A 23,484-nucleotide genomic window follows, 5' to 3' on the forward strand; every position below is an offset into this window, starting at 1 on the left:
TCAGTGATGAGACATGTTTTTCCACACCACATCTGTACAAGGCCGTAGTTGTTCTCTTTGGGAGATTAGGTAAATGAATTAGAAGCTCAATTAGTGGTCTTACCATTTCTTCTATTAGATCTATTAGGAACAAACGCCTTCTATCGGTTCTTTCACTGTGGTATGTCGGGCACTGGAAATACAATAAAATTTCATCGATCATTGCTCCGACTTCCATCGTATTCATCCGTAATGTAAATGGCCATCTCCTTGTTTGTCTCTTGCACGTATAATATCGCACTTTCTGGTCCGTTTGATCTACTCCAACCTTTGTGAAGTTACAGAACCTCATTGTATCTAGTTCGTTTTTTGCTTGCGTTTGATCAGTGTCTACGTCGTGATGCATTGTGCTAATGAGAATTATTGATTTTTCTTTTTCGGAACATAACTCACCATTGTGATTTCACCACTAAAGGCAAGTAATTTAGATCTAGATAAATACTCTGCAATTCAAAATTATGTGCCTGGCAGAGGGTTTAGTTAACCACTTTCAAGGTATTTCTTTACCGTTCCACTCTCGAACGGAGCGCGGTAAAAACGAACACACAAATCTTTCTGTGCGAGCTCTGATTTCTCTTTTTTTTTGTGATAATGATCGTATTTGCTTATGTATGAGGGCGCTAACAGAATATTTTTGCAATCGAAGGAGAAAGTTTGTGATGAAATTTCACGATAAGATCCTGCCGCAACGAAGATGATTGCCACCCCTCCTCCCCCCACCCCTAACGTATCGTATCCATAGCACTCCCAGCCCTATTTCGCGATAATACAAAACGATCTGATATTCTTTGAACTTTTTCGGTGTCTTCCTGCAGTTCCATCTGATGTGAATCCCAACCGTACAGCAATACTTCAGAAGAGGCGGACAAACCTGGTGTAACCAATATCTTCAATAGACCTGTTGCATTTTCTAAATGTTCTGCCAATAAATCATAGTTTTTGGTTTGGTTTCCCCACAACATTATATATGTGATCGTTCCAGTTTAAGCTATTCTTAACTGTAATCCGTAAATATTTAGTTGAATTTACGACCGTTAGATTTCTGTAATTTATCGTGTAGCCGAAATTTAAGACATTTCCTTTAGTACTCGCGTAGTGAGAAATACATTGCTCTTGGCACGGACGATTTCACCTTATTGGTGATTTCTGGTTTATTTTGTTTGATTGTCCCCACCACTATAATTTGCTACTTAAGCATTCCTCCCGCCAGTTAAATACTAGTGAAGGAGTTGTCAACAGTAATGTTTCTGGAGAATCGTTCTATGCTTTTAGCAAGATCTTTCACCACGTTCAGTCCAGGATTCATGCAGCGTCCTTCCCGTGTACACAAATCCTCCTATAGCAAATGCAGATGTATTATCACATAACCAAAACATCTTTATACCATACTTGGCGGATTTTGTGGGCATATACTGTATAAAACCGCATCTGCCATAGAATGGGAGTAACTAATCGCCAACTGTGAGCGAATCTTTAGGAATCATTCTTTTAACACACTTGTCAAGAAATAGTTCCCCGTACATAGTGAACAGCTGCAAGTTTTTCTTCTACAGACTGAGCTTCACGTGTGCACCTACCATGGAATTTTATTGCTCTCTACATATCCTCGAATCAGTTTTCTGACGTTATACGAAGGATTAGCCTTTACATCCAAGAATAATTCTCTTAAAGGGACATTCCAACTCCTCTCAACACCATCAAGCAGTAAAAGACAAAGAAAACCCTCCATTTCAACAAAAGAAACGTTTCTTCATGTTTTACTATGTGAAGCAACCACTCTTCTGCCTTACATATCTGTGCAGCTGATAACTTCATCTAGTATTTCATTGGAAATGAAATAGTCCCAGGCATCCTTAAGTCCACGGGCTGGAGTGGTCGGCTTCTTTATGATACTGCGAACAAGCATACGAAAAGTTGCAGGAGGGCCAAAATTCCAAATGGTTCCGTTACTATCAATGCATGTGAAATCATCTCTGAGCTGTTGACGAGGAGCTTCATTTTCAGATTTTGATGACGTCATCCTATCTGAAATACTGTAATCTTCCAGAACATTGGTATCAGCGGTTTCAAAGTTTGATTCCTCATTACTTCTGTCTTGAAAACTACTTCCTTCTTCTCATCAATCAGCTTCTTCGAATCACTGAGCGACAACACCTCCAATATTAGCTGCATTTGCACGTACCGACTCCCTTATATTTCTTGACGAAGTCATAACAAAATACTTGTCCCTTGGACAACAGTTGGTGCAACACTAAACAAGTCACGATGGTAACAATACCGGCATTGGGGCAACAAACGACTAAACTCACCATGACTGTGGCAGTAACAGCAGAGAACAACAATACAGAGCTACAATATAACATGTGATTGCATAAAGCTGAGAGGTATTTCCATATCTCTAATAAATAGAGGTAATTTCTATTGCTTTTGCTCTTGTGCTACTACTAATACTGCTGGAAGACCAACACTACCTGTACTTCGGTTACTGTTGTATTAATAACTGCTCCTAAAAAATGTATAAGTCAGTGTTGAACAGAGAACAGCAAGGAGGCTTCTGAAGCCTTGCATATACATTAACGGTGTTTCGGCAAATATTTTGAATAATGCAGAAACAAAAACAGTTTAGCTCATACTGAATAAGAGAGATGCCACACGGTAAGCGGAAAAATACTGGAAAGGAGTTTGAAATCAAATCAAGAATTACAGGAAAATTTGAAAAGTAAGACCTTCATGGGGCTCTGTGGCCTTGTATGTGCACTGTAGCGTTAAAAAGCAGCGGAATGGCTGAGCTCATGGCAAAAATCTGTATAACGTGATGCTGCGGCTATTGATATTTTTGACAATTGCTGTGCGAATACACCGAATGTGATCTGATATGTCCTCGCGCCATCCTTATCGACCGTGCGTGATAACACATTCAGTGTCTCCGGTCTTATATTTCGGAACATGACGTCGCAGCGTTGTCGTGCGCTCAGTTCTTATTCGTTACTGAAGAGCAAATGTGAAGACTTAGTGACGTGGTTAAAACAACGGAATGGAACAGCGCGCTAAAATTGTTTCCTGGTACTACCAGGTCATCCCAGTCTGTTTTTGTTATAGCACGAAAGTCCCTGCTATTAATATTGATAACAAGGGTCACTTCTACTACGCGATGGGTAATCCGATTACAGAACAGTGGTCCTCGCAGTTTATCGGTGTACCAGTTTCCGCAATGGTTTAAACATGAATTACTTGTGCGGCCTTTACTATAATATAGAAATCACTTTGTGGTGTTGCAGACGAGGTGGCTCATCAGCGCTCTCTTTCTTTAGCCGCTTTTAAGGGGTGTGATGGCTATACACAAATATCTACAGTGGGATTAGAAAACGCTGGTTAAGAGTCTATGGACATATTAAAAGAATGAAGTCTAACATACATACAAAATAAATAGTCGAATTCTTTGACAACAGGAGTAAGGCGAAAACGGACGCGATACAATGGACTGTCCATGTAAAAACTAATCTGAAACTCGCAGGGATTACATCCGAAGACGTCGAAAACCGAAAAATTTTCAGAACAAAAATGCACAAATGACAGGGAGACCGATAGGAAAAACCAATGAAAAAGAGTGGAATAATACGGTCTGAAGAGAGAAAGGAGGAGACTGAAGGAAATAAGGGCGCAAAAAAAGACAACCGCCCACCTATAAGTGCTTTGCGCAGTCATAATGGTCTTGTACTATAATAATAACAATGATAATACACATATGCAGGTCGTTTTCCCAATCTCATCACATTATTTTCTGTTTCTGTTCTGCCCAAGCAGAACTCTAATCATAAGCCAATGACTGACAATCTGAACTTCTTTACACCATTTGTTTAAATTTTAGTAGAAATTAGCAGAAATTGTGTTCGCAAGTATCCTGAATATTAAAAGCAGCGACGGCTGTCACTTGTGAGAAGTGCAAGTGGATGAAATGTTTTAGGATCATCCTGTGTGGATTCAGCCACGCAAGTAACATTTTCATTACTGCAGATTCTGTTATCCAATTTTGACTGCTGCATTACGTTCTTTTTGTAATCACGATAATAGGTGTTATTGTGCGGTGTGTCAGAAGTAGCTGCAAAATCTGGCGTCTAAAGGAGTAAATTTCTAAACAGGTGTACTAAATAGAAGAAATCTATGAGCAGCTAACAGATGCTGACATACTGAACATTTACTCGCTACCAGTGTTGAAAGAAATGATGATCATCAGGCAACATGAAATTGTTGTAGCTGCCTCCAAGGTGTCACTCTTACTGTAGCGACAGTAATAAGACTGAAAGTAATAAAACTCATCACGAGTCAGTGACGTCAGGGGAAAGAGCATCTGTTGCATTGAGTAATGTAAGTGCACTGTTCACTTCCGTGCGATGTGTGGAATGCATTCTGCATACTCGCGAACAGGACACTTTATTTCCGTTTCCATGTTTCCTAGTCGATGCAAAATGAATACAATATACTGCGTCCTGAATGACGACAGTTTGATTCAGGCGTTCGTATACAGCATTGTATTCTGCCAAGCGTATCAAATGCCAAGAGTACTATACTACGATAAACTTGATGGTGGCCGTGGAAGAGTGGAGCCGGCCAGGTATCAAGCACGTCTCACTGTCAGCTGTGCGGTGCCACAAGTTGAGCAGGGAGCTGGCCCGGTCGCCTTATGGGCCCCGCATCATGGACGAGAGTCGGTCACCTGTCATCGACCAAGGGTGATTTCGGTCTAGTGTAGGAGGACCTTCCAAACAACTGTGCAACACTGCAGCCAACATTTCGGACGAAAATGCGGGAAAACACAGGACCCACCTCGTCAATATTTTCTAAAGAAGACGGGAGTCAGCCGTTGAAATAGTCTCTTATATCTGCTGATATGAGCCAATTGAACGTACTTTCGATCAGTTAAAATCAGCAGTTCTTTGTCGGAGGAACCCTCCTCACACACAGGAAGACTGTTGGAGGGTACCCTCCACAGCGTGGCACAGACTTCAGCAGCGGCGGCCGAACATCTTCATTTTTTTATTTACTGGCGGAGAAACCCGGCGTTGGCCAGGTATTATAAAGCTGTGCGCCCCGCCCGTAGTGTGTAGCGTCTGCCCTTGTGCTTTATGTTTATGGCTTGACATCTCCTGAACGGTGTGTCGTGCAATGATAAAATTTTACACTTACATTCAGTGGTATATGTGCAGACTGTCTGCAAAATTTCTCAAGAATACAGTTAGTAGTACAGAAGTAATAAATTATAACCTCATGTCTCATGTGGCACTTTTACTGCAAAAATAGCGTTAAAGTAGTAAGTGATGAACTTTTCTTCCTTTCATCATTTTGTGGTCTCAATCTCAAATACTGGATGAAAAAAGTCTGAGAATTCAAGCGACGCAAGCTATGTTTCTTTTTCATTCACACCCCCACCCCTTAGATGGGTAGGTGGTTATTAACCCCACAGTGACTGTCGACTGACAGTGAGGTGTATGTGTACTCACATTGGTTCAAATTGGTCAAGTGGTTTCGGAGTAGATGTGGAAAACACATGCACATCAATTTTTATACCTAATATATATGGATTTATTTATTAAATCTGGTCAGATTGGGGCCTTCAGACACTCTCCTACATGGCACCAGGGTTTTCACCTACAATACTTTTTTCATCCTTTATTTAAGAAATAATAATAAGTTTAATATGACAAATACTAATAAAACAGTACTAATACAATTAAGAATGATTTGACTGTATGTAGAGACAATGTGAATAAACAGTCCTGACAAAGAACTAATAATGTTAACACAACCAGTTAAACAGCTACTTCTGCTGCTCCTGCTAATAATGCTAATAATAATAATAAATGAGGGAGAACTGCTTGCAAAGAAAGATGTAATGTACTAACGAGTGCATACAGAGACACTGGTAGACCTTAGTGTTGCTTCAGTGCAAGTATCATTAACTCCCTTCTGAAGCTAGAGATGTAATTCAGTTCTCTAATGTAATGAGAAAGGTCATTGCAGAGTCTGAGTCTTACTATTGAAATGTTCGAGAAAGCAACTGAATAATGCGATGGGACAGTGGTACTGCTATACGAGGTGATTCAGTTGCTCCTACCACTGGGATTTATGCAACCAGCAACACCTTCAAATACCAAGTGCAAGATTCATATTCTCTCGATCGCTACATGGTAGCTATTAATCCTACAGAAAAATGAACAGGACCACTTTGTAGGAAATTTAAAGTAGTCAGATTTTTAATGGGATACGTTTTGGTTAGAGTCCGTAGTTTTCGAATTATTCAAAATAAACGTCAAAACTTAACTTGAAATGTGTTATTCTTGAATGAATCGAAAACCGTAGCCTCCACCGATAATGTATCCCAGTTTTTATTATTATTATTTATTTTATGGCCTTCATTGGACCACTCTAGTCAAAAATACAAAGTTGTAAACAAGTTGTAACACAGGGATACAATTTGGCTCAACAATAACTTAATATGATATTTAGGTAATATAATTATTAGAGTCTATTCTTATAATAAAGTTGTTTTGCTCTTCTATCTCCCCAATATTTCTTCATTCTTTCAGATATTTTCTTTCTTCCTTCATCTGAGACCACTCTTCCTGTACTCCTTTAATTGATTTTCATTTGTAGTCTGGTTTGCGGGTCTTGCAAATTCTAGTTTTCTCTGTCTTGTTTTTTAGGTCATCTACTGTAATTTGGATTTCTTTTATATCTTCCTTAATTTCTGTGATCCATTTAATGTCGCTCTTGTTATTTTACAATTTTTGTATTTTTTTTTTACTAATTGTGTTTTCTGGAATTCTGATCAGATGTCCAAAGAATGAGATGCGTTTCTTCCTGATCGTGCTCATGACTGGTTCTATTTTCTTATATGCTGTTTCATTTGATGCTATTCTCCAATGTTCATTTATTTTATACTGTTTATTTATACATGTCCTAATTGCTCTTCTTTCTATTTTTAGTATTCTGTCAATTTCTGCTGTATTAGTTGTTTTGAAGATAGTTTCAGCTGCATATGTTATTTCTGGTTGTGTGACTGTTTTATAGTGTTTTAATTTTGCATCTATAGATAGGCTTCTTTGTTGTACGTAGTTTTGGTAATGTAATTTACGTAGTTCAGTTTTTTTATTCTATTCTGCCATCATGGCTTCTCATGTAGATTGTATGTTATTATTTTGCCTAAATATTTAAATTTATCAACAATTTTGATTTCCTGTTCTCCTATTGTAATTTTGTTTGCAAGTGGTGGATCAGTTAGCATAATCTCCGTTTTTTCAAATGATATTCTTAGGCCTACTTTCTCTGCTATTTCTTGTAGTAATTTCACTTGTTGCCTGGCTTCTTGAACGGTGTTAACTAGGAGAGCACGATCATCAGCAAATCCCAAGCAGTTTAAGCTAATATCATCTTTTGCACTTCCAGTTCTTACCATCTTTGGATTGTCTTTGTACCATTCTCTCATTATGTATTCCAGCGCACAGTTGAAAAGTAATGACATTTTTGACTTTCTAAGGTTGTCAACCTTAGCTGAAGCAAGCTCCGATATACAACAACGATTGTTAACCTCAGAGGGTGTGTTTGGTCCGCGAGAGCACGATCATCAGCGAATCCCAAGCAGTTTAAGCTAATATCATCTTTTGCACTTCCAATTCTTACCACCTTTGGATTGTCTTTGTACCATTCTCTCATTATGTATGCCAGCGCACAGTTGAACAGTAATGGTGGTAGGCAGTCACCTTGTCTTAAGCCTGTTTTTATGAGGAATGGTTCCAAAATTTCTCCTCTAAACTTCACTTTTGATTTGGTGTTGGTTAGAGTGAGTTGTATTATTTTAATTAGTTTTGGATGGAGTCCTAGATTTCTTAAAATGTTTAATTCTGAAAGTCTGTGGAGACAGTCATATGCCTTCTTAAAATCTACAAATGTTATTGCCAGAGGTTTGTACCGTTTCTTGTAATATGCCATAATCAATTTTAAACTAATTATCTGCTCTGCACAACTTCTCCATGGTCTGAAACCTCCCTGATATTCACCTAACTCCTGTTCTAATTGCTCCTTGATTCTTTCATATAGGATCTTGGATAGAATCTTGTATGTGCAATCTAGCAGAGAGATCCCTCTGTAGTTGTCTGGGCTGCTCTTATCTCCCTTTTTGTGTAGTGCATGGATGATAGCAGTGGTCTAATGTTCGGGGAATCGTTCTTTTACCCAAATTTTTGTTAGAGCCATGTGTAAGGAGGTCTTGACTATGTCACTTGCATATTTCCACATTTCAACAAAAACCCGATCTTCTCCACATGCCTTATAATTTTTTTGTTCTTTAATAATTTTTTCTACTTCTTGGAAAATTGGAGGGTCTAGTTTGTTAAGTTTGGTTTTTATTGGGGTATTTATGTTGATCTGTAAAGGTTCTTTGGGTTCCTCGCAATTCAGAAGTTTGTTAAATGCTTTTGCCATGATTTCTGCATTTTTCTTGTTACTGTGTTTCTTCCATCTTCATCTTTCAGTATTAGTGTGGGGGCCTCATATTGTTGTAGTTGTTTCCCAAACATTTTATAGTAGTTCCTGGAGTTGGTTTTATGATAATTTCCTTCTATAGAGTTTATAATATCTTTATGGAATCCTCTCTTGATTCTTCTAATATTTTGTGTGAATTTTTTTCTTTCATTTTTTAGGTTGATGGCATTTTCTTCAGTTTTATGTGTTTGAAACTTTAACCATGCTTGGTGTCTATCTTCATGGAATTTGTCACATTCTGATGTCCACCATGCATGTTTCCTTCATGGGTTCAAGGGAGCTAGATTCTCTGCTTCTTTTTTAAGATTAGTCACTAGTTGTTCTAGAACATCTGTTAATTTGTTGGTTTGTGTTATTTGTTGGTATTTATTATTTTTAATTAGCTGTGGGTCAAACCGCCTTTTTATTTTATTAGGTTTTCCGGTCCTCTTCTTTAACAGAGTGAATTTGATTTTAATTTTAACTATATAATGGTCTGAGCCTGTGTCTACTCCTATCAGTACTTTAACATTGTGGATCTCCTTATGAAAATTTTTGTCCATGCAGACATGGTCTAGCTGCCACTCCCCCTTCCTGCAGTCTGGATGTTTCCATGTTTTAAGTTTCCTTGGCTTCCCCTTAAAGTATGTTGATTTAGATATAAGGTTGTGTTCTCTGCAGAGTTCTACATGTCTTTGACCCGTTTTGTTCGTAAATTTATGTGGACTCCATTTCCAATTATATCTTTATATTTCCTTTCTTTTCCCAACTGTGCATTGAAATCTCCCAATAAGATTTTTATTTTCTTTTTATTTGCTCTGTTCACAGTTTGTTCTAGAAGGTCCCAAAATTTATCTACCTCTTCCTTTGTTTTTGTTAGACAATTTTTTTCATTTGTTGGGGCATGAACATTTATTATTGTATAGGTTTTATTCATTGTTTTAAAGCTTAGAGTCGCAATTCTTGGTGATACTGCTTGGAAATCCGTTACTGAATGTATTATTTTTATGTTTACTAAAAACCCTGTTCCAAACTGGGGACATTGTTTCATTGCCCTCGGTTCTGGTTGCCCATTATAAATTCTGTATCCCTGTGATTCGAATGTGTCCTCTGTGGTGTTTCTCATTTCTTGGATCCCTGTAATTGAATTTTTTTGTTTATTTAGTTCATCTATGAGCTCCTTGAGTTTTCCTGTCTGAAGTAGTGAGTTTATGTTGTGTGTTGCTATATAATTTATCTGCTCATGTTAAATCTTCTTTTTGTGTTTTAGTGTGCATTTTGATGGTTGCAAACGCTCCGATTCGTTGCTGTCTTGTAGTTGACTACCCACCGAATCCGACGTAGCCTTTTCCTGCCTTTTTGAGCAGGACGGTGGAATTTTTTTCCTAAAAGACGTTTCCATTTTTTACTTTCGAAGGTTGTCAACCTTAGTTGGAGCAAGCTCCGATATACAACAACGGTTGTTAACCTCAGAGGGTGTGTTTGGTCCGCGAGAGCTATTTTATTTCACTCAAGTCCGCCGGTAAACCGGTGAGGACTTCCCTATCCGCCACCTGGGACGCGCCACGTAGGAGTATCACCTCTCCTCCTACTATGACAGCATAGTAGGTTCGTGGAATGTATCCCAGTACAAAATTTAACTGCATTAAATTTTCCACAAAAAGGCCCTGTTCATTTTTTCTGTAGGACTAACAGTTTGCACGTAACGAGTGAGCGGATATAAAAATCTTGCACATGGTACTCTAAGGAGTTGCAGGTTGCATAAAATCCAGATGTAGAGGCAGCTGATTCACCCTGTAAAGTTTAGGCAAGAGCATTAAGGTCGAGGAAAGATATGATGGACAGGGTATATTGGTAAGACATGAGCGGTAAGTAAATCTCTACGCTTGTCTGCTTGTAGCCAACATAACTGTGCATAAGACGGGCAAATATTATCATAGATTCGAACATCACAGATATTTTGAACCTTGCAGTGTAACACTGCTGGAAGTGCAAGCGTTTGTACAAGTTACGTCTTCAGGTCGAAAGGGAAGAGCTTTCTATATTTTTGTAGGACATGGAGAGATTATGATGTCTTCTTGCACATTGCAGCTATATGTTCAGCACAGTTTAGCTTTTCATCTATTATTACTCTCAGACTCTTTGCCGAGGGATACACGTTGACATTGTTCCCATTTAGGATTAAAGATTGTAGAGATTCCGGATTTTTCAGGGTAATGAACCAAGAATTTCCAAGCAGGACCGCTTGGTTTTATGTTGGTTGAGTTTTAACCAAATATCCCAGCTGCATGCAGAGAGGCCAAGAGATTTCCATACTCTCTGTGGTCTCTGCTGTCTTATGAAAGAACACGACCCCTCATATCTCTCCTCGACCTTAACGTTCTTGCCTGACCAACAAGACAGAAACATCTATTCCTATCAGAGTAAAATCTTTTCTGTCCCACAACATCGTGCAGTCACCTTCTCGAAGTTCGTCCCAGGAGCAGGAACCCGGCGCTGGAACAACTTCCCGCATTATATTACAGAACTACATAACATCTCCAGCTTCAGAAGACAAGTAATCTACTAAAGAAACATCAAAGTTAATGTTGTCCCTGTACGCATTCGATAGCCTTGTACATCGCTCATTCCAACCTGATCTTCCTCATTTCCCAGTATTCTCAGCCGACGTAGTCTCCTTAAATTTTCTTTTCTCACAACTCCCTAAGTCAGAAAACATTTATTTTTTTAGACCTTCTTGTAACTCTATCATTATCGTTGTTAGTGTCACCGTTAATGTCACTGTTATTATTATTATTATTATCATCATCATTATTATCAGTGGTTGCAGCTGCAGTTGTACATGTAATGCCAGTACTAACTTTGTTAGTTCATAGTCAGTATAATTTACTCAGACTCCAACTTCAGACGCTCAGGTTATTTTAATACCAGTTGTCATATTAAAATTATTTCTTAGATGGCGATGCTGTAACAGATACTCTGTGTGTGTGTGAAACCCTGTGCCTGATGTCCCTAATCGGATCAGGTTAAATAAAAAAATATATTCTGTACCCATTTCGATAGTGAACACAGGTCAGTATTGAAATCCTCGACAGCTATGTCCGAGCTTTTGGACAACAAGTCAACCAGGATACAAGCTGTGTACGGTTTGGAGCGACACGCTACATAATTTCATCCACGAGATTTTGATTTCATAGACTTGCAAAGATGTGCACTTCCGAACAGGTTGCTTTTATTTTGGTTATTGTTTTGTTTATATTTCACAGTACCGTTGGACTTTCATTTACCGCTCCCCTTGAACCTAACGCCACACATCTTAACGCACATGTAGTTGGCGCAAGACATCTTTTGGTCAGCCTATAGAAGTAGTGATAGCAAGGTGCTCTGTTCCATTTGTTGTTTTGTGGTACTACTTCATAGATTCATTGAGTAAGATGTCTAGATAACAATTTTGTTTTTCGGGTGTGTGTTTGAGCAGCAGGCAAGACGGAAGACTGGAAGCGCATCCTGGACGTGAACGTGCTGGGTCTGAGCATCTGCACCAGGGAGGCCGTGCAGGACATGCTGAGGAGGGGCGTCGACGACGGCTTCATCATCCACATCGGCAGGTGAAGCGGGCTGGGCAGTGAGCAGCTTAACGCGCCTGAGTTAGTTGGCGCCGTGTAGCGGCTGACGTCTCTCACCTTTGTTACACTAGCGAATACCTTTGAACCAGATGGAAATATTCATACGTCTACCTCCATACTGAGTTTTCTGTAAAGAGACGTAGATAGTGAAAACTTGACGTCGCCTACAATCCTACTCGGACCGCAACTTCGTATGCGACTTCGCACAAGATTTCGTCTTCAGTGAAGATGCTCCTGCGATATGATATAGGCTACAGGCAGGCATCGCGATGGTCTCTCGTATCCTCTTCAACTAAAATATCGAAATACTTCAGAAGCTAAAGAACAATAAGAATTCATACTAAAATACTGCAGTGTTACCAACTTAAAGTGCGGTCACGTGGGCCATAAAGCTGTATGTTGCCGACATTATATCCCGACAGTATTACCTGGGAACATAGTGGCCAAACGAAATGCAACCACGTGTAGCACAGCATTACCGGTTGCTACTGTCTGGCGATGTTTGCGGCAGTACATTAACAGGGCAAAGTTTTCACAAAGAGACACACTATTACCACAAAATGGACGAAAGCGAGCTAGTAGAATTTAGTGCGGCTATTGCATTTACGTCACACAAAGAATCAAGAAAGCAAAAACAAGAGAAATCGAGCTATGTTGATGCACTATTTTTTTAAGTAAGGGGAATGCTTCACAAAAGTTAACTAGTGAACTGGTACGGTCCCAGAATTATACTAGAATGTCGACAGACGATTTCGAATATTTCGTACAAGCAATTTGTCCGAGAATTCATAAAACCGATACAAATGAGAGAGTATACCAGGTACTACCCGACTGGCAATCATCCTTCGGTGTTTAGCTCCTTGTGTGTAGAAGTTTAACATATCTGTTTCAAGTTCGCTATTTGTCAATAAGCCTCGTGTTGCCAGAAGTATGCAATGCTTTGGTAGGAGGACCGAAAGATTTCATTAAGGAAGGTTAGAAATACGAGTACAATTTTTCTATTGTTTTGGTCGCCAGCACAAACCAATGTTTACAAATTCCTGCTCCCCTCTTCCTATCAAACTTTTTTTGCTTCTCATTTGGCATAGGTTCAAAGACTTCGGAATTTTTGCGTGTCTTAATCGGAGCTCATCAGTTCGTCAACTGGACTTTTTTCATTCTGCGATCTTTGTAAACATTAATTTCCACGTCCCAAAGCTCTGGTTGCAGATAAATCGCATTTATAAAATTCATTGTTCTCTCCATTGCTGTACACAACAAAATCACGACAACAAAAAACGACGGCATGTGTGCTTATATGTAGGCGCATAAACTTCCGAACAAAAGCGAAACGATGTTGTATTCTGCAATAGTGACCAGCCACACCACGAAAGTGCTGTCTACTGCAGTCAGAATGGAGCAATGTTGATGGCAACGCTATTGCCACCAAACATTCCCGTAAAGTCTGGCCCATCTAAACACCCCTTTACAGAGTTCTTAACGTTACCTACTTAGCTGCTGCAGCTGATGTGCTGTAACGGATTTTACAGAAATCGAATACGTTAATATATGTGGTCAGTCGTGCTACCTTCACCTTTTTGCCAGAAACTGAATTCGATAGTCAACAAGTCTTTTTTTTTCACACTATGTCTCTAGAATATTTTGGCTACACTTACGGTGTCCGCGACCCTTCGTTTGTGTGTTGCTGCTGTCAATTCGTTGTCATTGGTCGTAGCTAATCGTGAGCTAGTATACGGTAGCCAATGAGAAACGCTCAGTGTTTTAATTTTGATTGTCGCAAACATTTGGTTGTTGTTGTTGTGGTCTTCAGTCTAGAGCCTGGTTTGATGCAGCTCTCCATGCTATCCTATCCTGTACAAGCTTCTTCATCTCGAAGTACCTACTGCAACCAACATGCTTCTGAATCAGCTTAGTGTATTCATCTCTTGGTCTCCCTCTACGATTTTTACCCTTCACGCTGTCCTCCAATACTATATTGGTGATCCCTTGATGCCTCAGAACATGACCTACCAACCGATCCCTTCTTCTAGTCAAGTTGTGCCACAAATTTCTCTTTTCCCCAGTTCTATTCAGTACCACGTCATTAGTTATGTGATCTATCCATCTCTTCTTCTTATCTATTTACCGTCCATGTTTCACTTCCGTACATGGCTACACTCCATACAAATATTTCAGAAAAGAGTTCCTGACACTTAAATCTATGTTCGATGTTAAGGAAACAGAAACGCTTTCCTTGCCATTGCCAGTCTGCATTTTGCATCCTCTCTACTTCGACCATCATCAGTTATTTTGCTCCATAAATAACAAAACTCATCTACTAGTGTAAGTGTCTCATTTCCAAATCTAATTCCCGCAGCATCACTGGATTTAATTAGACTACATTCCATTATCCTCGTTTTGCTTTTGATGATGTTCGTCTTATAGCCTCCTTTCAACACACTGTCCATTTCGTTCAGCTGCTCTTCCAGGTCCTTTCTTGCTATCTCTGACAGAGTTACAATATCATCGGCGAACCTCAAAGTTTTAATTTCTTCTCCATGGATTTAAATTCTTACTCCAAATTTTTCTTTTGTTTCCTTTTCTCCTTGTTCAGTACACGGACTGAATAACATCGGGGATAGGCTACAATCCTGTATCACTCCTTTCCCATCCACTGCTTCCCTTTCATGCTCGTCGACTCTTATAACATCCATCTCGTTTCTGTAAAAATTATAAATAGCCTTTCGTTCCCTGTATTTGACCCGTCCACCTTCAGAATTTGAAAGAGAATATGCCAGTCCACATTGTCAAAAGCTTTCTCCAAGTCTACAAATGCTAGAAATGTAGGTTTGCCTTTCCCTAATCTATCTCCTAAGATAAGTCGTAGGGTCACTATTGCCTCATGTGATCCAACATCTCTACGGAATCCAAACTAATCTTCCCACTAGGTCGGCTTTTACCAATTTATCCATTCGTCTGAAAAGAATTCGTGTTAGTATTTTACAGCCGTGACTTATTAAACTGATAGTTAGGTAATTTTCACACCTGTCAACACCTGCTTCCTTTTGGATTGGAATTATTATATTCTTCTTGAAGTCTGAGGGTATTTCCAGGTCTCATACATCTTGCTCACCAGATGGTAGGGTTTTGTCAGGGCTGCCTCTCCCAAAGCTGTCAGTAGTTCTAATGGAATGTTGTCTTCTCCCGGGGCCTTGTTTCGACTCAGTTCTTTCAGTACTCTGTCAAACTCGTCACGCAGTATGATATCTCCCATTCCATCTTCATCTACGTCCTCTTCCATTTCCATAATATTGCCCTCCAGTAGAAGCCCTTGTATAGACCCTCTATATACTCCTCCCACACTTCTGCTTTCCCTTCTTTGCTTAGAACTGGGTTTCCATCTGAGCTCTTGATATTCATATATAAGTGCTTCAATTTTCTCCAAAGGTCTCTTTAATATTCCTGTAGACAGTATCTATCGTACCCCTAGTGATAAATGCCTCTACATCCTTACATTTGTCCTCTAGCCATCGCTCCTTAGCCGTTTTGCAGTTCCTGTCGATATCATTTTTGAGTAGTTTGTATTCCTTTTTGCCTGTTTTATTTATTGCATTTTTATATTTTCCCCTTTCATCAATTAAAATCAACATCTCTTCTGTTGCCCAAGGATTTCTACTAGCTTTCGTCTTTGTACCTACTTGATCCTCTGCTGCCTTCATTACTTCATCTCTCAAACCTACCCATTCTTCTTCTTTCCCCCGTTCTTGTCAGTCGTTCCCTAATACTCTCTCTGAAACTCTCTACAATCTCTGGTTCTTTCAGTTTATCCAGGTCCCATCTCCTTAAATTGCTACCTTTTTCCAGTTTCTTCAGTTTCAGTTTTGGGTTATTTTTTCCGAATGTGTCATGATTTGGGTGGTTGTGGTTACATTAGGATCTGAGCGCATGGCTTTAAATCCTGCAAATAAAACGAGCTGCAATGAAATTTACAATCTTGGTTGTCACAAATATTTCTTCCGAATATGTCACAATTTGCGGAATGTTGATTAGCATAGGACCTAACAGATGAGCCTATTTGCTGGGTGTGGAAAAAGTACCATTTACGAAGCATAAGAAATTACGAAGGAGCCATGTGACTGGCTGCCCAGATCCGATTTACGGTTTGTCATGCTCACGTCTTGTGACTCAGCACCAACCGCAACACACAACGGAAAAACTGCGGATATCGTAGGTGCCGTTTTACCGTATTTTTTAGTATAGGTGTAGCTGAATCTATAACGATTAACATGATGAAATATCAGTAGCTACTATTTTCCTATCTGGAGAACGTGTCACATTTGAAAAAGAGACATTGACTCTGTTCTGCATCGTCTCTGTCGGCAGTGTACTGGGCCACGTGCCTCCTGGTAGCAGCATATCGGCAATGTACAGTGCGAGCAAACACGCAGTCAAGACGCTGCTGGAAGGACTAAGGAAGGATCTGGTCGCCAGGAAGAGCAACATCCGCGTTGGGGTAAGTCTCGACTCCGCTTTGTCTACGAAGAATGGTTCTCGTGTTTTATCATGTTCTTCTTGTACACTCTTAGTAAATGGCACTGAAATTTCTGTCTGTAGTATAATCAAGAAGTATACAGGGTGAAGGAGATGAGACATCCCACAACAGATGTATCCAAAACTACTAAATACATTGACGTGCGGTTTTCGCTAAGCTATAACAGGCAATATGACGAATGTTGTGACGCACCTAAGTAATTTTTAACATTTCTAGCTGCTGAATAATTACACTGATTTTTTATTACTGTTTTGAATGAAGGCACACACACTTTTCCTTGGAATCAGAAAGAACCTTCGAAGACGACTTCAATGACGAAACACACACTCATGGTGAAATGTGTTCAGACACTGTTGTTCATGTAGAATACCCTTTAAACTAAAGACCACAGCCAGAGATATTATTTGGTAAACTAACAGTATGGCGTTTACTTCCTAATCTGTTTGTATAAAAGTATTAAATAAATTATTCTGCAAAAAATAAATAAAGATTGGCGATCTTTTACAGAAGCTCGAAATTTAGCGCGGACTTCAATGCGAGATGCTTATAACAGTTTCCACAACGAAACTTTGTCTCGAGACCTGGCAGAAAATCCAAAGAGATTCTGGTCGTATGTGAAGTATTTTAGCAGCACGAAACAATCTGCGCGATAGCAATGGAGACACTATCGAAGGCAGGGCTTCCAAAGCAGAGTTACTAAACACAGCTTCCGAAATGCGTTCACAAAAGAAGACAAAGTAAATATTGCAGAATTCGAATCGAGGACAGCTGCCAACATGAGGAACGTAGAAGTAAATATCCTCGGAGTAGTGAAGCAACTTAAATCACTTAATAAAAGCAAGTCTTCTGGTCCAGTCTGTATACAAATTATGTTCCTTTCAGAGTATGCTGATGCATTAGCTCCATATTTGACAATCATATACAACCGTTCGCTCGACGAAAGATCCGTACCCAAAGACTGGAAAGCTGCACAGGTCACACCAATATTCAAGAAAGGTAGTAGGAGTAATCCACTAAATTAGAGGCCCATATCATTAACGTCGATATGCAACAGGATTCTGGAACATATTGTGTTCAAACATTATGAATTACCTCGAAGAAAACGGTCTATTGACACACAGGCAACATGGGTTTAGAAAGCACCGTTCTTGTGAAACACAATTCTCTTTATTCGCATGAAGAGTGCTATTGACAAGGGATTTCATATCGATTCCGTATTTCTGGATCTCCAGAAGGATTTTGACATTGTACCACACAAGTGGCTTATAGTGAAATTGCTTGCTTATGGAATATCGTCTCAGTTATGTGACTGGATTTGTGATTTTCTGTCAAAGAGGTTACAGTTCGTAGTGAATGACGAAAAGGCATCGAGTAAACCAGCAGTGATTTCTGGCGTTCCCCAAGGTAGTGTTACAGGCCCTTTGCTGTTCCCTATCTATATAAACTATTTGGGAGACGATCTGAGCAGCCGTCTTAGGTTGTTTGCAGATGACGCGGTCGTTTATCGACTAATAAAGTCATCAGGAGATCAAAAGAAATTGCAAAATGATTTAAAAAAGATATCTGAATGGTGCGAAAATTGGCAGTTGACCCTAAACAACGAAAAGTATGAGGTCATTCTTATGAGTGCTAAAAATAATTCGTTAAACTTCGGTTACACGAGAAATCAGTCAAATATAAAGGCTGTAAATTCAACTGAATACCTAGGAATTACAATTACGAACAACTTAAATTGGAAAGAACACATAGAAAATGTTGTGGGAAAGGCTAACCAAAGACTGCGTTTTATTGGCAGGACACTTATAAAATGTAACAGACCTACTAAGGAGACTGCCTACACTACGCTTGCCCGTCCTCTTTTAGAATACTACTGCGCGGTGTGGGATCCTTACCAGATAGGACTGACGGAGAACATCGAAAAAGTTCAAAGTAGGGCAGCATGTTTTGTATTATCGCGAAATAAGAGAGAGAGTGTTACTGAAATGATACAGGATTTGGGCTGGAGATCATTAAGAGAAAGGCATTTTTCGCTGCGACGGAATCTTCTCAAGAAATTCCTATCACCAACTTTGTTCTCCGAATGCGAAAATATTTTGTTGACACCGACCTACATAGGGAGAAACCATTACCACGATAAAATAAGGGAAATCAGAACTCGTACGGAAAGATATAGGTGTTCGTTTTTTCTGTGCGCTATACGAGATTGGAATAATAGAGAATTGTGAAGATGGCTCGATGAACCCTCTGCTAGGCACTTAAACATGATTTGCAGAGTATCCATGTAGATGTTGTGGATAATTCTGTACCAGCTGGCTTCACACAGTGGGAAAGAACTGTTCATACATTCAAAGACCATTACAGTGAAAAAAATATAGTGGCAATGTTAGAGCTTTGTAGACACTCCTCTTCCACGTATCACTTCGACAACCTCTTTGGCACGAAACGAACCAGTTTTTTCGTAGTCTCTGAATTATTATGTTGCCAATCCTGTTTTAGATATTGTTTCATAGCTGTCTTACTTCGAATTTCATGTTTTCTTTCGAGCGTACTCCAAAGATGTTCAGTTACATTAAGGTCTACGCTCTGAGCTGAAAACTTGAGAATATAGGGAGTTTGGTACCATAAGCACAAACGAACAATTTCGTTGTATGAGTAGCGTGATTGTGTTGTTGAAAGTGGTAATCTATGCTTAAACCGAAGCTATTAACATAATTATGCAGATTTTCCTCTACGATATTTATATACTGAAACCTATTCATGTTACTTTCAACAAAAACAAGTAGTTCAACAGCAGATGTAGCCATACATCCCCATAACCCAATTCCTCCGCCACCGTGCTTCACTGTGGTCTAAACGTGGCTCAGATCCGGCTCAGTGTTTGGCCGTCTCCACAACAAACGCCTGCCATCATTTATAAATGTGTTAAATTTACTTTCATCTGTGAACAGTACTTTTGTTTACTCTCGAGCAAATTCAAGTCTCAATTTCTTGCTCTTCAAGCTGATGTATGGTTTTCATCTAGGTACCCTAGCTCCATAACCTGCATTACCTAAAATATGGCGAACGGCTCTTGGTGTGATTACCTCCCCGAACTTATCATTAAAATGCGCAGATAACACAGAAGATGTCGATTTAGGATCTTTTTTTGACCAAACTTTTTAACATATTTCGTTTTTTTTTCCGTTAGTATCTGTGGTCGACCTCTTCTGTCACACATTTTTTTCTCTACATCACGATATTATATGGAGTGCACAGTTGCTCGTCTTCTTACAATAACGCTATTTCTGAGAATGATTTTCCCTTTCCATGTTGGGAGATAAGTATTTGCCTTTCCTTCCCTTTGCGGCCCATTTTGCTGTTGCACGGCTTTCACCGCGTCTCCAAACCGACATACACAATGTGTAGCTTGCCACTGACGGCGTCCCATGCTCCACGCGTTTGGTTAGTCGTTTCTATGTTTACATTTCTAGTAGTGTATGAATACTTCCCCCTACCCCCTCCTCGTGTCTGAAGCCAGCTGATGCAGAATTTTTATTTACTTTTTGTAGGAGGTTAATTTAGTTAATCCTTTTATACATACGGATAATAAGGGAAGCCCCATACTGTAAGTTTGTCAAATATCTCTGGATATGGTTCTGATAAACGGGGACTCGGCCAAATAGTAACAAGATAACAGCACCTCAAACCACCCTGTTCCAGCGTCAATAGACGAGGCCCCACGAAAATCCTCCGCACTCTACCAGATAAGCAAACCCATAACACAAGTACGATGCGCGTGTCGTATATCTGTGCGCTTAAAGTCCACCAGTGTCACCTGCTGGTGTAGCTGCCAGTGGCCATGAAGCTGTTCAGACTTTCACAAAGCACACGAGAGTCGAAGAAAAAACAACAAAACTATTTTTGTTTCTGATTAATGTCACCAAAATGTGGTAACAGCAATGCGCTTGTATGCTGCAATGTCTCACGAACTGCGTTTGTGAACATTATAAAAAGAAATTCAAGAGACTGGAAGCGTGAAGAATAAAATATGCCACCGAAAAAGAGCAGCAACTGACGAGAGAAATGCAGCTGACATTTTATAGCCGTAACTCACAGTCCACGTCTCACTACGAGGCAGCTTAAGTGTGCAGCCGACCGCTGTGACAGAGCGGTTCTAGGCGCTTCCGTCCGGAACCGCGCTGCTGTTGCGGGGTCGAAGTGGCCGTGCGGTTAAAGGCGCAACAGTCTGGAACCGCAAGACCGCTACGGTCGCAGGTTCGAATCCTGCTTCGGGCATGGATGTTTGTGATGTCCTAAGGTTAGTTAGGTTTAACTAGTTCTAAGTTCTAGGGGACTAATGACCTCAGCAGTTGAGTCCCATAGTGCTCAGAGCCATTTTTGCTGCTGCGGTCGCAGGTTCGAATCCTGTCTCGGGCATGGATGTGTGTGATGTCCTTAGGTTAGTTAGGTTTAAGTAGTTCTAAGTCTAGGGGACTGATGACCTCAGATGTTAAGTACAATAGAGCTTAGAGCCATTTGAACCATTCTTAAATGTGCACTTGAGATCAGCCAAAGGAGCGTTCTCCAAACGCTGTATTCTAGTGCGTTTCGTTCTTTCCATATTTCGCTGGATCGACAGCGTCATGGCAACGATTTAAATTAGATAAAATTCTCGTAATGGTGTCTACAAAAGCTGCTATGCGATGCAGTATTTCTATGAAATATTTTGTTTACGGATGAAACATTGTTTACAAATCATGGGTAATTCAATGGTAGCTCTATACACTACTGATCAGTTGAAAATCCACGCCGGCTCAGAGACGCGGAAAAAACAACGATCCTGGACTGTTAACTTCTGGTGTGGGCTTTTCTAGAATAGCACGTTTTGCTGATGTGTATTAAATAGCTACAGTTTCTAACAGATATTCTACCGTAATTATTGGAAGACATCCCGCTAGACACAAGGCAATCCACGTTGTACCATCGCGAAATATCTCCCGCCCACTCAGCACTAATAATTACAGCCATTATCACAATATTTGGAAATCGACAGATCGGTCTGTCGGTAAACACAAAATGGTCTAGTTCACAACGGACGCTACAGATGTGGGTAAATATCTGTGGGAACATGAAAACAAGAGGTATACAAGGAAACATCGATGACTTCCGAAGACAAGACATTCCGTACAAAATGGGTTTGTTGTGCTGTAAGTGCATGCGAATTTCAGTGTACAGCAGTGTGAAGCCCGAGTCGCAATGTAGCCAGCATCACCGCTCTAGCTCAACATTTTGAGTTCCTGATGTGACAGTCAGACTAATAAGCACACAAACCATACCTGCGTTACGCGTTTGCTTACATTTGGTACACTGGGACAGATGTTTAAGGGACTGTATCATTAATTTTAACACACGTTAAGTCCTTGTAGGCCTCTTCGATGTTTCCTTCCACTATTACAGAAAAAGTATATAGCTCCATTTTTAAAAAATCAAAGTCAGTCGTAATACGTCAGCTATAAACATGTGAAGTTCGCCACATGGTTCTCTATAATGCAGCGAAAACGGGAGGTCGATATATAGTATATTACGTCGTTCCTTAGCCTTCCTTGGCTGCCTAACTCCGGAGAACACTGTTATTCATTTTGTTTGGAGAACAAAAGCCGATACTACTGTTCCAGCACACCAATAAGTTCGCCACTAAAGTAAGTTCGTCATTTCCCTCAAGCCACAGGGTCTCTAACGAAGTGGAGCATTAATTAAACAGCTGCATTTTGTCGTCTTAATGATGTGCAAAGAAATGGGGTAGTTTTCGCGATCGGAGATACCGTCTATAAAATCAAGTCGCTGTAACACCATAGGCAATTAATTCATTAAATTTCGTCGGTGTTTACAAAAACTAGGCTAGGTGTTCACGCTGGATTCACTACAAAGTAGATTGAATCATACGAGTGGCAGAAATAATCTGTCTCCGTGTGACACTGTAGAAAGTCTTGTTCACTCTAAAGAAACGAGCTCAACATATATAAATCCTTCGAGACAGAAGAACAAATGATAAAATGATCTGGCCAAGATTTTGCTTCGGGAGAGCTTTCTACTAGTTCAAAGATCATTAAGTTCACTTTTTCGAACGCGTTCAGTGATGTCTCCTAAAATTGTCTGCTGCTAGATGGTGACAGCAACAGTGTAGTATACCCATACGGTAAATATTCAAGTACATCCGTTACATTCCTCGTGATATGAGTATTATTAGTTTGATGTTTGCAGTTCTTTTGTGTCTGCGTCCACTGGTAAACAGGTGGTTGGAAGCAAGCACTGCTGACGTCCGTTTATGCTCGCATTTGCAGAATACAAATTTTGCGCCACATGAAACCGTTACTTTGGTCACTCTCAAACTTCTTATCCATACACAATCACATTAACCTGCAGTATATGTCGGAGATCACGAGTTCATTTCTTCGTGTGTATCACACCAGCGAGCTATGTTTAGCCACAACGATCATGTCCTTGCCACATATTATCTGTTACACTCGCTTATAATCACTTCCATTCTCAGCTGAAATCAAAACTGTACATACATTATTGCACATCATTGCATCTTTAGCCCATTAACATACAAGTCTGTAAAAATACTAGATACGAATATTAGTGAGCTGTTTCATGCAAGAATCAATAATGCGCAGTTTTTGGAGATGATCAAGAATCAAATACACTCTGACCAAATGAATCTTTCTGGATTGTATAACTGTTGGGTAAATACCTGCAGATAATAGAAGCGTGTAAAAGGCTTTTGTAACA

The 23,484-nt window shown here is 39.9% G+C and overlaps 1 protein-coding gene across 1 annotated transcript in view; it reads left to right on the forward strand.

Moving 5' to 3' along the window:
* Positions 1 to 23,484, forward strand: part of LOC124777721 (dehydrogenase/reductase SDR family member 11-like) — a 47,494-nt gene that overhangs the window by 9,104 nt on the left and 14,906 nt on the right. Inside the window, exons 3-4 of the mRNA XM_047253219.1 lie at positions 12,035 to 12,164; positions 16,545 to 16,674. Of these exons, the coding sequence (XP_047109175.1) occupies positions 12,035 to 12,164; positions 16,545 to 16,674 (260 nt within the window). The remainder of the gene's footprint in view (positions 1 to 12,034; positions 12,165 to 16,544; positions 16,675 to 23,484) is intronic.

This window comes from Schistocerca piceifrons, chromosome 2 (assembly GCF_021461385.2).
Source record: "Schistocerca piceifrons isolate TAMUIC-IGC-003096 chromosome 2, iqSchPice1.1, whole genome shotgun sequence".
NCBI classification, from domain to species: domain Eukaryota; kingdom Metazoa; phylum Arthropoda; class Insecta; order Orthoptera; family Acrididae; genus Schistocerca; species Schistocerca piceifrons.